We start from the raw sequence: 13,548 nt of genomic DNA, 5'->3' as shown, positions 1-13,548 counted from the left end.
AACTCACCACACGCCCCACGAGAGCGAGAACCACATTCTACCGACCATGAGGAGGTTACCCCATGTGACTCTACCCTCCCTAGCAACCGGGCCAATTTGGTTGCTTAGGAGACCTGGCATGCCCTTGATTCGAACTTGCAACTCCAGGGGTGGTAGTCAGCGTCTTTACTCGCTGAGCTACCCAAGCCCCCCACAAAGAATGCTTGAGTCGTTAGCGCAAGTGGAGTAAATGAGATATCTTAAAGCTAGTTTGCAGTGGCAAGGGGCTTTTAGCCATGTAGACAGGAACAGGACTGCTGGGGTAAGAGAGGTTACAGGGTTAATTGGTACACAGAGGAACTACCAATGAAGCGGCAGTGTCAGGGTGGGGACAGCTGTCTGCACTGTGTGTGCAACTGAGGAATGAAGTACGGCTGCTGATTAGAGCTCTCTGAAGGGGGGGGGGGGGTAGGAAGGGCACAGGAGAGACACCCTATCCTGAGTCATGCTTCCTGTTGCAGAGACACACATGTAACTCTGCAAGCACAACTATGCAAACACACACACACACACACACACACACACACACACACACTGCATAAAATACACATCTATAGAAGCAGACTAAAGACAAACCAGTGTGGCCACAAATAGAAACAATAAAACCCTTTGCTGTAAACTAGTGAGCGTGTACGGAAGCTCTGTTCTAAAACCTAGTTAGCAGCCCTGCTGTACACTACCTACATAGCCAGCTACCTTGTCAAGTGTTTTGGAATGCTCTACATAGACAGCATCTCTATTGCCAAACAAATTTGATGTTAGCATGTAGCTAAGCTAATAACACAAAACCAACTGTCCTGTACGTCCCCTGGTTGGACAGCAAAGCCCCCTACATAGTTTTGCTACATAGCTAGAGAGAGATGAAAACTAGGAAATACAGGATATGAGAGAGACTGAATGATCAAGAGAGAGAGAGACAGACAGACTAGTGAACAGTGCGACTGAAGCCACAGCTGCCTGGGTGACAACGATATGTGCATCTGGGTCATTTCTATCACCTGCCATATAAACTGCATTATTTAAAGGCATGCTGTCCGGAGCCAATGATGGTCTTCAATTTGCAAGCAGACTGTGTAAGGTGAAAAAATAACCCGGACTCCACACGCTCAGAGCCACAGAGACTCCTTGAGTTCTGCTCACTCTATCATGACCTTTAATACAAATCCCTGTTTCACTTCATCCTCAGCTGGGCTCATATCACACCAGTCTGACAGAGGTCACTGTGGCACTCTCTCTAGTGCCATAACTACAATAGGCATTTACTTTCTAAGGCAGTTTCCTAACCATCATGGAATCACAGTGACTGATTTGAAGCACTCTTCATTGGTAGTAACTCTATTAATGGCCACCCACATTCTACACAGGTCAAGATTGTTCATGCACATTTGCTGGACCAGCCATAAAAATAGGGATGTTGTTTTTTTCGCTTTATTTTTTGTGTGCATAATTAGCACTAAATGTGATTTGAAATAAGAACAGAGGAACTGGACTAAAATGAAAAATAGAAGTTACAATTTAGTCCCTTTTAAGGCAAGTCAGTCCACTCAGCGGCCGTCTTTTGACCACTCCCGCGCAGGCTGGGCAGCTACTTTCTATGTAAACAAGTGGCATAAACGTATTGCTCCTATCTATGTGAAGTGAAAGACAGAAATCTCTAAAACGGTTGGTGAAGATTATGACCAATAAACCTTTAGCAGCAAAATCTGACAAAAATAGACCTTATTCACAGTAGTGCCATCTTTCAATTTTAATGGGAATAAAAACAAGGCTGTGATGGATAGACATACAGTCTCTTCAATGGCATACATAGTATAAAGCTTTATTAGGCTCCTAGATCCCATCTGATTTTCCACAACTCATGTTGTTTGTTTTATGTCTACTGAATGTTCTTGAAAATATATTTTTTCAATGTTTTGTCTGCGGAATGATCCAAAAACACTTTATTGTGCAGTACAGCCCATTGAAGAGTTTGTACATCCATCCCTCACAGCCTCATTGTCATTCCCATCAAAAATAAAAAATGCTGTTGCTATGAATAAGGTCTATGGAATCATAAATTTGTCGTCTTTGGCTTAGATCACGCTAAAAAAAGCTTTTTTCAGGCTGGTTTAGCTAACGCATATGCGCATTCTCGAGTTGACGGACTACAATGTCTGAATCTAAAAAGTGATTAGCTCTTTTACACGTAAGGCAGGACTTATATTTCTATAATCGTTGGCTGATCAATTTCTTATTTTAATACCAATGGTCCGTCTCTATGAAATCAGTCTCTACTGCCGAGTGACCTGACTTGTCTTAAAGAGGCTTGACGTTAGCATGTTGCCAAGCAAACAATTCTGCACATACATAGCACACACACACACACACACACACACACACACACACACACACACACACACACACACACACACACACACACACACACACACATATACTACCATATTACTTGTACTTTTCTGCAGTATTGTAGAGTGCACAGTAGAGGTCTGCTACCCGAACCAAACAAACCAGTTTCAGCCCAGGATTAGGTACATTTTCTCAAGTATAACTTGAAAACAGGTGGCACAAAGATTCAGCATCCTGAAAAAGTTCTGGTTGCGAAGAAGACTTTATGTGACTGTTACACTGCTACACATGATTCCAGATTGAATTTTACCCATTGCTTTTTTCCTTTGGTGTGATGAGGATAAAGATAAAACTGTTTATGTTTACTGCTACAATATGGTTACAAATGATGCCTATGCCGCTTAAATAAAATAAGGCATATTGCAACACATTTATTTGCTTAAGAAATTTTAAAGAGTGGGAGTGATTTTGGGTACAGGCCGGGTTTGGGCTTCGGCTTAAGGTATGTGCAGACCTCCAGTGTGCACTATGCAAATTTTCTATTAGCATGGAGTGCCTGAATGCCCAGCCACATTTGCCAAATCTAGTGTGATGAATTAACTTGAAGTAACATCAACAGCGCGTCTTGAGCACACCTAAAATGCTGTCTACGTAGGCAGCTCACTCAGGATTGGAACAGAGCCTCTCTTTCTCTCTCTCTCCTCTTTGCTATCCCTTTAATGTTTTCTTCACTCCCCACACACTTCCTCCTACTCTTTTCTTTCTCCCTCATTCTCAATAATTCCATTTTTTCCCCACTCTAAATCCTCTGGTTTTCAGTGAGTCTGAGTATCTCCTGCATCACTCTTCCTGTCCTGCTGTGGCATCCCTGCTCCGGACATCACTGTACTTCATGTTCTCAATGGCTGTCGCAGAGATTGTGATGCCAGGGGTTCCTATCTAGCGGAACTCTGGGTCTTTTCCTGGTAATGAGTGGAGGTGAGGTCATTATGCTAACTACAGTAGACCGCTGCTTTCATTTGAAAACTATGACTCAATTTGTGGCAATCAACCGGCTTTTCAAAGGGGCTCTGGAGTCCCCATGAACACAAACACACATACAGGATAATCTCTCTATTCTGATGCCTTGCCCCAGACACTTTTCTCACTTTACCGCCTCTGTGCCAGGCCTGATTGGTGCCAGCTCTGTAGGACATGTGCCAACCGCTATGCCAGATGAGATGCACTGAGATGCTTTTTTCAAATGTCACAGAGCTGCTACTAAGAAAGACCAGCCAGTTTCCCACATACACAACTTCTTGTGTCAGAAGAGCCGAGAGTAGGAGAGCAGAAGTTGCTCACTCTCACTTTCTTTCTATTGCTTTCTCTCTCGCTCTAGCTGGTTGAGTCATTTATATCCCTGCTGTTACCATACAGCCTCAATCTGGGGCTTCATTGGCCGGTTTATACATTTGCTGTTTCTCCACTTTCACACTCAGATAGAGAGAAACGGAGACAAAAAAAATAGGAAAATTAGGAAAATGAAAAATAGACAGTAAGTGAGTTCACACTTCATTAGTACAGAAACAAACACAAAAGCAGGAGATAAGAATGTTTAAATGTGGTGGTGGTATCTGTCGTCATATCGGTTATTTTGTGTGAGGCTGATTAGTTTTAGAATCTGCAATACATCTCATGATGATGCAAAACATCCAGTACATGTGTTCACTGATGGAGAAATATATTTTCAGGACTCCACCAACAAACTTTTCAAAACAGTCCATGCTATTTTACAAAAATTGAAATATTTAGATAAAAAAGAAAAATCAGTAACAGTGAAGATTTTACATTCAGTATATAAAGTAAACATGAAATGGAATTTGCAACCCATTTTTCAGGATGTGGTGGTTGAAGATCAAGTTCACCCTCTGGGCATCTGTGTATCCCAATAGCCACACTGCTTTTTTAAATATATTGTAATTTACAATAATTGCCACAACCTTTATTAACTGGCATTAAATTACCTGGTTAACCATTGGGGAGATTACCAAAAATAATCAATAAACAAAGCCTAAATAGACATTTGGCTATTGGTTAAAGGCAACCAATTGTCTGTGAGGCCTTGGTAACATCAAGGAGACAATGACATAGGATTGACTCAGCAAAGAATAAACTGCTATCAACCGCAATCCACTGATAAAACTTCACTGATCACTGCTTGAGTCACTCATTCTCTTAAACCAGAATACTTAATTTAGTACAATAATTTACTGCCAACTAAAGCTGTTGATGGACTAACTGTAGGGGTCGCTGCACTTATGTGCACCCAGGATGTCAATTCAGGTTGGATTTTAAAAACACGGAATCATTCATCTTAAAGTAACAACCAAAATCCTTTAGTTTTAAACATTGCCTACCAAAACAATTGACTTGGTTTACTCAATTAATACATTACTTGCATTACAACATTATTTTTGTAAAGTTGAGCTCTCTGAAACAATGCGTATTGTGAAAAGTGCTACACAAATTAAAATAATATGACTTGAAATTATTAGAGATTATGAAGACTACGATTAATGTGTGCACCAATAAATCTTGCACAAATAGACCAGTAATGGCATGAAGAAAGTAAATAGAGTACATTTTTATTTCATGGTGACTTTAAGGCTGATGACATCACTTACCGGATCCACTCGGTCGTACCCGCCATCGGTTTTCTCAGATTTAATTCCGGGCATCTTACTGCCCTCAACCTTTATCTCTCCAGGCTCCATCTTGATGACTTTGTCCCTGAGAACGTTATCATCTTTATCCAGTAGGTAGCGCAGCAGGGCATTGTCCTTCTTCTTAGGGCTGATGGGCTCCTGTTTAATGACCAAATCTGCCACATTTGCCCCTCCACCCACAGAATCCTGACCCAGCTCCTTTCCTGTGGCCTCGGCTGTGATTTTGGCCAGATCGACGGGTGATGAGCTGTTCTGCAGCAGCCTATGAAGAATCTTGTGCTTCTCCTTAAGGGTGGTAGCATGTGACCCGGCTCCTGCTCCAGTTTGTAGGCCTATGCCACCATTCCCAGGGCCACCGGTGGGGTCCTTACAGCTGGGATCTCCGCCAGCCCCTGGAGGAGGTGAGGTGGACTCGATTGGCTCAGTTTTAGTGGTGAGGAGCTGTAGGAGTTTAGTATGGCCTTTGTTGTCACGTAGACGGTTTTGTGGGTCACTCCCGTCAAGGTTGTTAAACTGGCAGAGGTTGCCCTTTTCATCTCTTGGCTGTTTAATACCTTCGTCCTGCCCTGCAACACCTGGCTCTGATTGGCCCTGCTCTCCGAACGATTCAGAGGCTCCCAATTTGTTCAGTAGGTGAGGACTGACACCCATTCCAGCTGGTGACCCCAACTTCCTGTCGGGTGAGCCAAGTGACTGGCCAAGGCTCACGCCATGGCACTCGCTCAGTGCCTGTAGGGCATTAAGGGAAATGCTTGTGTAACCATGGTTACCACCTGCCCCACCGTTGCCACCCGTACTGCTAGAACACATGCTTACTGGTGAATGCAGGCTGCCTACTGGGGAGAATTGGGGCGGAGGCAAGCGGGGCGAGCTCGCCACTCCAGGACTGGCACGGTGGCGTGGAGATAGCATGCCCGGACTGCCCTGAGATGGGCTACTCAGCTTCAGTGGATAGCCACTGCCCTGAGGGGTGGCTGCCTGCATGGTTGCCGAGTGGCTTATAGTCCCCGGGCAGCCGAAACGGTGGCCCTGCATGGGGCCAATGGCGCCGGGCTCCTTCTGGCCACCAGGGGAGGGGAAGGTGGATGTGTTGCTGCTGACAGTGGCGTCCTGCCCCTGGGGGCCCACGGCTGATCCAGCTGTGTTGGGGGAGCTCATGGCGTTCATAGGTTTGCCCATAGCCTGAGCAGCTCCAAGATCAGGGGTCATGCCACAGACAGTCTGCTCCCTGCAATAAGTAAAATTAAATATGCATTATTAAACCTAAACAAGTCACCAGAGGATTATCTGAAGAATAGAATTTAAGTAACAATTCAAAACATCACTTTACAGACAAAAACCAAACCCAAGGATTACAAGGATAAAGCATTACAAACATAAAGCATGCTAATGCTAAGGCAAGCATCACTATAACTGTTGCTAATAGTAAGGGTGTAGATTTCAACAAACCCCTAATCCCCATAAATTTTAAACTTCGGTGTGTAATTCATCCTGGACTATTTACGCTACGGAATTAACAATAATTTCAATTGTGTGACTTGTTGAGCAGAGCTGTGCAATTACTTTTCTATGCAATCAAACTTTGCTTAGTTATTGGGTGTATGAATAAATGGTTGAATACCTTTATTGAAAACTGAAAATTTAGCCTTGCAAAGGTTGACAACCACATTATCATTGAAACTTGGGTATGGGGTCTTTTCTGAAATTTTGCCAGTAAGCAGCCACCAAGTAACCACCCATAACACCCTAAAAACCATCCAGCAACCATCCAAAACACCTTAACAAATAGCAATGCCTTGGCAACCACTCCAACAGTTGCAACTTGGAAGCACCACTCATAAAAGTGAAGATGTAGTTAACATTTTTGGAAAAAAAAGAAGAAGTAATAATACAGAGAGAATCAAAGACAGAAGAGGAGGAGGGAGAGAGGAAGCAAGACGAAAAGAATAAAAGAAAGCAGAAAACAATGGGACATTTTATTCAAGTCGGGCAATGTCAGTCTCACCAGGATGGCATGTGCAATTGTTGACTATGCAGTTTTAATTGGGATTCAAGTAATTAATATCAATTTCCAAGCAAAACAGAGTAAATTCTATTGAAACCATTTCATTACAGTAATCCAATACAGTTATTTGTTAAATTAATCTCATAGAAAGGAAAAGGTTCACCCAGTGCTCCTAACAAGGAATCAGAGATTAATGCTCCAGAGAAATTTCAGGAATGGCTTAATTAACTAGTGTATATGAGCTAAAAAGTAAAAAAAAAAAAAAAAAAAAGGAACTAATTGTTATTAAAGAAAAAACAGCAGTGCCCATCCAACAAAACAAGCCATTGGACAGGGAAAACACAGTGCTATGCTGTTCTATCACTCTCGAATGACTAAAATCACCTCAGGGTGATTTTAGCAAGCTTTTAGCAAGCTACATGCTAAAAATGTGCTCTGCAAGTCTTATTCTGTTAAATGCATAGAGCTGCCTTTGTTAAGAGCATTCATGATGAATCAATGGTCAGGCTATACTGAGTGTTTTTGTGCTAGAGATGCAGTTCTTTAAGACAAACCACCCCCCGCTGTGAGCTCACTCTGAGTTTAATGTTTATCTGTGCTCGACACCCCAGACTAACACTGACGCTATTGTCTCAGAAAGCAAGGCTGCGTTCCTCCCTCGCATGCTGTGAGAGACATATGAATCTGTGTTCACAACAGCCTGCTGTGGTTCCAGGCTTTCCTTACACCACAACTGATTCGTTTCTATAGGATACTGTGATCTCTGATTGCACCCATGATTATCTTGGAGAAAAAGGAATATTTCACCCCAAAGTTAAAATTCTGTCACCATTTGTGTAGAGTCACATGGGGTAACATCCTCGTGGTCGCTATAATGTGGTTCTCGCTCTCTGTGGGGCGCTGGTGAGTGGATGCCGCGGAGAATAGGGTGAAGTCTTCACACGCACTAGGTCTCCATGGTAACGCACTCAACAAGCCACGTGATAGATGCGCGGATTGACCATCTCAGATGCGGAGGCAACTGAGGTTCGTCCTCCACCATCTGGATAGAGGCGAGTCACAACGCCACCACGAGGACTTACAGCACATTGGGAATTGGGCATTCCAAATTGGGGAGAAATGTTTCACTTCAACTTATTAACTTATTAACTGCTGGAGTGGTGGTGGTAATACACTCTGCCACTCACCTTTTTCTTAAACTCAAAATTCAAAAATAAAATTCAAGTAAAAGTGTACAAGAGCAAAATAATGCATTCTGATGTCTAGCATTCAATAAAAAAATTAAAAGATCACCCAGCCACCCTTTCTTAGAGCTATTGAAAGAATACAGTAACTATTGTAAACTTGGGGGCTTTAAGCTAATACAGAAAGTGCTTTTCCAACAAAAAATAAATAATGAAAATAAACATTCAGAATTCAACATTTATGTTGAACATAGGGCTAGCTTACTGAAAAAAAGCATCTGCATTCACATGCAAATAACAACTTACACTCTGACACTTTCCTTTCACCTTAAGAATACTGTGTGTGTGTGTGTGTGTGTGTGTGTGTGAGTGTGTGTGTGTGTGTGTGTGTGCCGGGTGGTGCCTCTTCAGGTGCTGGTGCATTGCCGTGGTGCTAGAATAGAAGGTCATCTCCATTTTGCAAAGATGACATATGACGGAATTGTTTCCTTTTAAATTAAAGAATTCCCATACTTTAGAGGAACGAGTGCATGCCGCCTTGCACTTCTGATAGTCTGAGGAGCCACTCGTGTTGCTACTACTCTCCGGCACTTTGCGTCGACGTATTTTTTGCGTCGACGTCATCGATCACGTCGATGCGTTGTCCCAGCCCTAGTCACAGTGTAAAGATCTTTGGAAACCGCTAAGTTTAAAAAAGCGCTATATAAGTGCAGAACATAAATTGCACTTTTTCATGGTTTTTAAAGTTTGAAAGCTCTTTCTTCTCATGCTTTGTAACAGCATGGAAAAGAGCAATCAGTACATTCTCTACAGGTGGATGATGAACACAGTTAGAGGTTGAGGAGAATCCTGTTCACTATGTAAAGCGCTTTGAGTGTAGTGGCAGAAAATCACTATACAAGTTAACGTTCGTTCATTCATTCATTCTTCAAAATTTCTCCTGTGTTCCACTGAAGATGCCAAGTTAGAAACGTGAGGGTGAAACATGAGGGTGAATAAAGGCTTGTCAGAACTGGAAAACAAGTTTCAACCAGCTGCTCACAAATGTAGAACCAAATAATATGTTAAACAGAGGGGTCAGATATAACAACACGTAGACTATCAGTGAAACGTTTAGACACTCCTACTCGTAATCAAATGTTTATAAGATCATGAGAAACATAAACTGAGTCAAGTGTGCCCAAACCTTTGACTGGAAGTGTACTTATGCAGGTAGGTAGTTCATACAGACACAACCACCAACAAATTAAAACACACCATTGCATTTATGCTAAAAACGTAGAATCAAACATAAACAGAGACAGCACAACTCTAGTGCAGGCACATGTGTGGTTGGGTAGTGGGTACCTCTGTAAGATGTGCAGGGACATGTAAAGCTGCGGCTCATTGGTGGCAGGTGAGCGAACCAGTTTGCTCTTGGTGTGAGCAGAGACGATGGTCCCGTCAGACAAGGAAAACCGATAGATGGGACTGAAGGCCTGTCCGTGCCTTAACACTAAACACAAACACACATTAAAAAGCATTTTGAGAAACACTGCAACATACATCTGCATAAAAAATCCAAACTGTGTGTATAACCTTTTGACCAATGAATTTCGGTGATACACCAATGAAGAGCAAGTCTGAATAAGCAAGTGTGTGTGTGCAAATGAGATTTGAGAGCTACGGGGGAGGGGATAATTTTAGTGAACAAAGACTTAAATCCCGTGTTTGTTCCTCACACAAAGCTATTTATTATATGCAAGAGTGCAAGAGTAGTATGAACTACTTTTATTGTTTCAGCCACTTCCTGGTATTAATGTATGGAGAGAAAAAAGCACCATCAACATTCTGCTAAACTTCTCCTCAAGTGTCAGAAGTCATAGGGGTGAGTATATGACAGTGTAGGGTAATCTATTCCTTTAAACACAGTACACAGAACATTTTTAATTCTCCATAATTTACTCACCCTCATGCCATTCCAGTTGTGACTCTTTCTTCAGCAGAACACAAACAATGATTTTTGGAAGAATGTCTCAGCTCTGTTGGTCCATTCAATGCAAGTGAATGGTGACCAGAACTATGAAGCTCTACGAAGCACATAAAGGCACCCAAAACATAATCCAGAAGAGTCCAGTGGTTTGATCCATATCCTTTAGAAGCAATATGATAGGTGTGGACGAGAAACAGATCAATATTCAAGTCCTTTTTTACTATAAATCTCCACTTTCACTTTTGTTTTTTTGTCGATTCGCATTCTTAATTCATATCGCCACCTGCTGGTCAGGGGTGGAGGTTTATAGTAGATCTTTTTCTCACCCACACCTATCATAGCACTTCAGATGATATGGATTAAATCACTGGAGTCATATGGATCACTTTTATGTGCTTTTTGGCACATAAAGTTCAGGCACCATTCAGTGGCATTGTATGGCCCTAAAGAGCTGAAATATTCCTCTTAAAATCTTCATTTGTGTTCTGCAAAATAAAGAAAGTCATACACATCTTGGATGGCATGAGGGTGAGTAAATGAAGGTGGCAAAAGGCTTGAGCCAATCTGCCAGCATATTCAAGAAAGAAACAGAGGCAAAAAAAAAGACAAAAAATTTAGGCCAAAGGCTGTATTTATGTAAGAACCTGATGAATACTATTGACTTATAAGCTGGTTAATAGGAGATTCAGTACCTTCTTGCTGATGCCGCTTGGCGAATGACATGTCTCCATCGTTCTGCAGGTGAAAGCGCTGAATGCATCTCCTCACCAAATCTTCCCAGCCTGGCTTCATAGACGCTCGTAACAGACTGGTGTCCAGTGAGGTGATCTTACCTACAAAAACACACAAAGAAATGACACAACAAGATGTTAGAATTACTTTAACTAGACAGAAGCACCTGGTCTCTTTCTTGCAACAAATGCATAAATATTTAAGGTTGGCTTTCATATAAAAACAACAAAAATAACACAAAACATGACAGTTAAGTACCAGCTTCTATAATTATCCTGAATTACAATAAAGAGCAAACTGGTGGTTTCCTTTAACTGCCCACATCAGATTGTGACAAGAAGTGTGGTTGGTTTGACTGTAAAGACTCTGAATGTGATATCACTGTTGGCACATGACTGAATGAAACCTGTTTTATAACATTTTCAAGAGTAGATTGGCATGCTAGCTTGAAGGCCGCATTCAAATTCTGAGCCCAGACAGAGATGTCTCCCCTAAATTAATGACAAAACCTTTCAAAAGGTTTACACAGTAAAACTGTCCATCAAATCCAGTTAGTAAAAGCAGCCTTTTAAGGTTTAAGTGAGTCTGTTGTTTTAAACAAGGGGCTGTTCGCTCAGATAACCGCAAACCGTGATGTGAACACCCTTTGAAGAGTGTAATCGGAGAGGGAGGACGTTGGCATGGTTACCTTGGAGGTCTTGGCGGGTGGTGAAGCTCTCGTGCGTTGGGAGCATGGGTCTCTCTTTCATTGGTACTCGCCGTGCTACGCAGATCAGACATGACTGGAAATCTATAACGAGAGAGAAAGAAATGACAACACAATCATGTCAGACCACTGAAAACACATTATTAAAGGTGACATGAAATCACAATTGACCTTTTTCTTGTGCTTTCTTAAAGGGATAGTTCACACAAAAATGAAAATTCTATAGTCATTCACTCACCCTCATAATGTTGCAAAACCATTTGACTTTCTTAAGTGGAACACAAAAGGAGATGTTAAGCATGATTTGTTAGCCTATTTTACCATTCACTGCATCTTTTTTCCATTCAATGGAAGTGAATGGTGACTGAGGCTAACATTCTGCCCATGCCTCCTTTTGTGTTTCACAAAAGAAAGCCATTCAGGTTTGCAACAACATAAGGGTGAGAAAATGATGCCAGAATTTTCATTTTTGGGAGAACTATCCATTTGTGCATGTTCCAGATCTAATTGTGAATAATTCATGTTATTGCACAGATAAGAACATCTGTGCCTTTCTAAAAATACATTAAAATGAAATTGCTTACTACGTCTCTAAAAATTGGTTAAATTCTGGTATTACCCATGAAAAAATGTATCATTGAAAATCCAGTTTAATTTGAAAATATGTCACATTACGGAAGTAAAATGGGTTGTGAACTGCAATTGATGTCGACTTTGCACTGTGTGCGTGTGTGTGTGTGTGTGCCGAATGGGTGGAGCAGAGTGGAGCGTGGGGTGATATGATGGAATGTGACCTTTCAGTTGTGTATCATTGTGGAGGTTGACCCTGCTGTGCTGCTTCCATGGAGACAAAGTTAGAGAAGTCATCCCTCATCCACCCACAATAAGATCATACATGAGAACTTGAATCATAACATTACCATCATGTCTGACACATACATAATCAGATATAATAAATAGACTGGTGGACAGACACTAGCTCTACATAACAACAACATTCATTTGAGTAACACTTCAGGTAATAGAAATACACATGTACACAAACTCCATAATAAACTACAACAGCACTACCAATTTTAAGCAGTAACTAATTAGCATTTACACGCAGCTGCACCAAATGATTAAATATTATGTATGCTCATTATGTACAGAGTAACACTAACTGTAACATCACAGCAATATGGATGCTCTGAAGTGTGACTAAATTTTGCGAGTGGTACTAGTTTGTACCCACATGCAAACTCTCCACGCCTATTGACACCAAGTCAGAAATGTTGGCTTAAAAAAACATGCACAAAAAGAATTGAAAACAAGATTTTTTTTGGTGCTTCCCGACACTTGCCACCAAGATGCTAAGGTGTTGCTATGTTCTTGCTAAAATAGTCGGGTGTCTGGTGGAAAAAGGTGTCTGGTGGTTACTTTCTGCCAGAATCAAAAAGCCCACCCACAAGTTTTTTATTTTCTGGTCCCTAGATATGAATTTTGTTCCTCACTCATGGTGCGTTCAGACCAGAGGTATCGACAGCGTCAAATTGACCAGAAGTCATTCATTTTCTATGGCAGCCAGCATCTATCGGTGGCGAGAAGCAGCGTGGCCTTGGGCTGCACGTCTAGGGCGGTGTGTGCGGCAAGTTCAAGTGCGGGCAACATTATGGTAATGAGCTTTGACGTGGTTCGGCGGCAACCTATTGGAGTATAGAAGTGCTCCACTCTAGCGAAGTCTAGAAAACACAACAGTGTAAACTTTGGTTCCCACCAAACATTAGTTTCGAAGACAAAATAAGAAACTGAAACTGATTATTGCCATGGTGGGTTTTCCAGTAATTTATGATCTGTCCCTGTTTCCTTACTGAGATATA

General features: G+C 41.7%; 1 protein-coding gene across 1 annotated transcript in view; it reads right to left on the bottom strand.

Moving 5' to 3' along the window:
• LOC127635315 (nuclear receptor coactivator 2-like) overlaps window positions 1-13,548 on the bottom strand; it is a 147,342-nt gene that overhangs the window by 38,293 nt on the left and 95,501 nt on the right. Inside the window, 4 exon segments of the mRNA XM_052115246.1 lie at window positions 5,049-6,318; window positions 9,627-9,774; window positions 10,944-11,084; window positions 11,672-11,773. Of these exon segments, the coding sequence (XP_051971206.1) occupies window positions 5,049-6,318; window positions 9,627-9,774; window positions 10,944-11,084; window positions 11,672-11,773 (1,661 nt within the window).

Source organism: Xyrauchen texanus, chromosome 42, assembly GCF_025860055.1.
Source record: "Xyrauchen texanus isolate HMW12.3.18 chromosome 42, RBS_HiC_50CHRs, whole genome shotgun sequence".
NCBI lineage: Eukaryota > Metazoa > Chordata > Actinopteri > Cypriniformes > Catostomidae > Xyrauchen > Xyrauchen texanus.
This window is presented reverse-complemented; position numbering and strand designations above follow the sequence as displayed.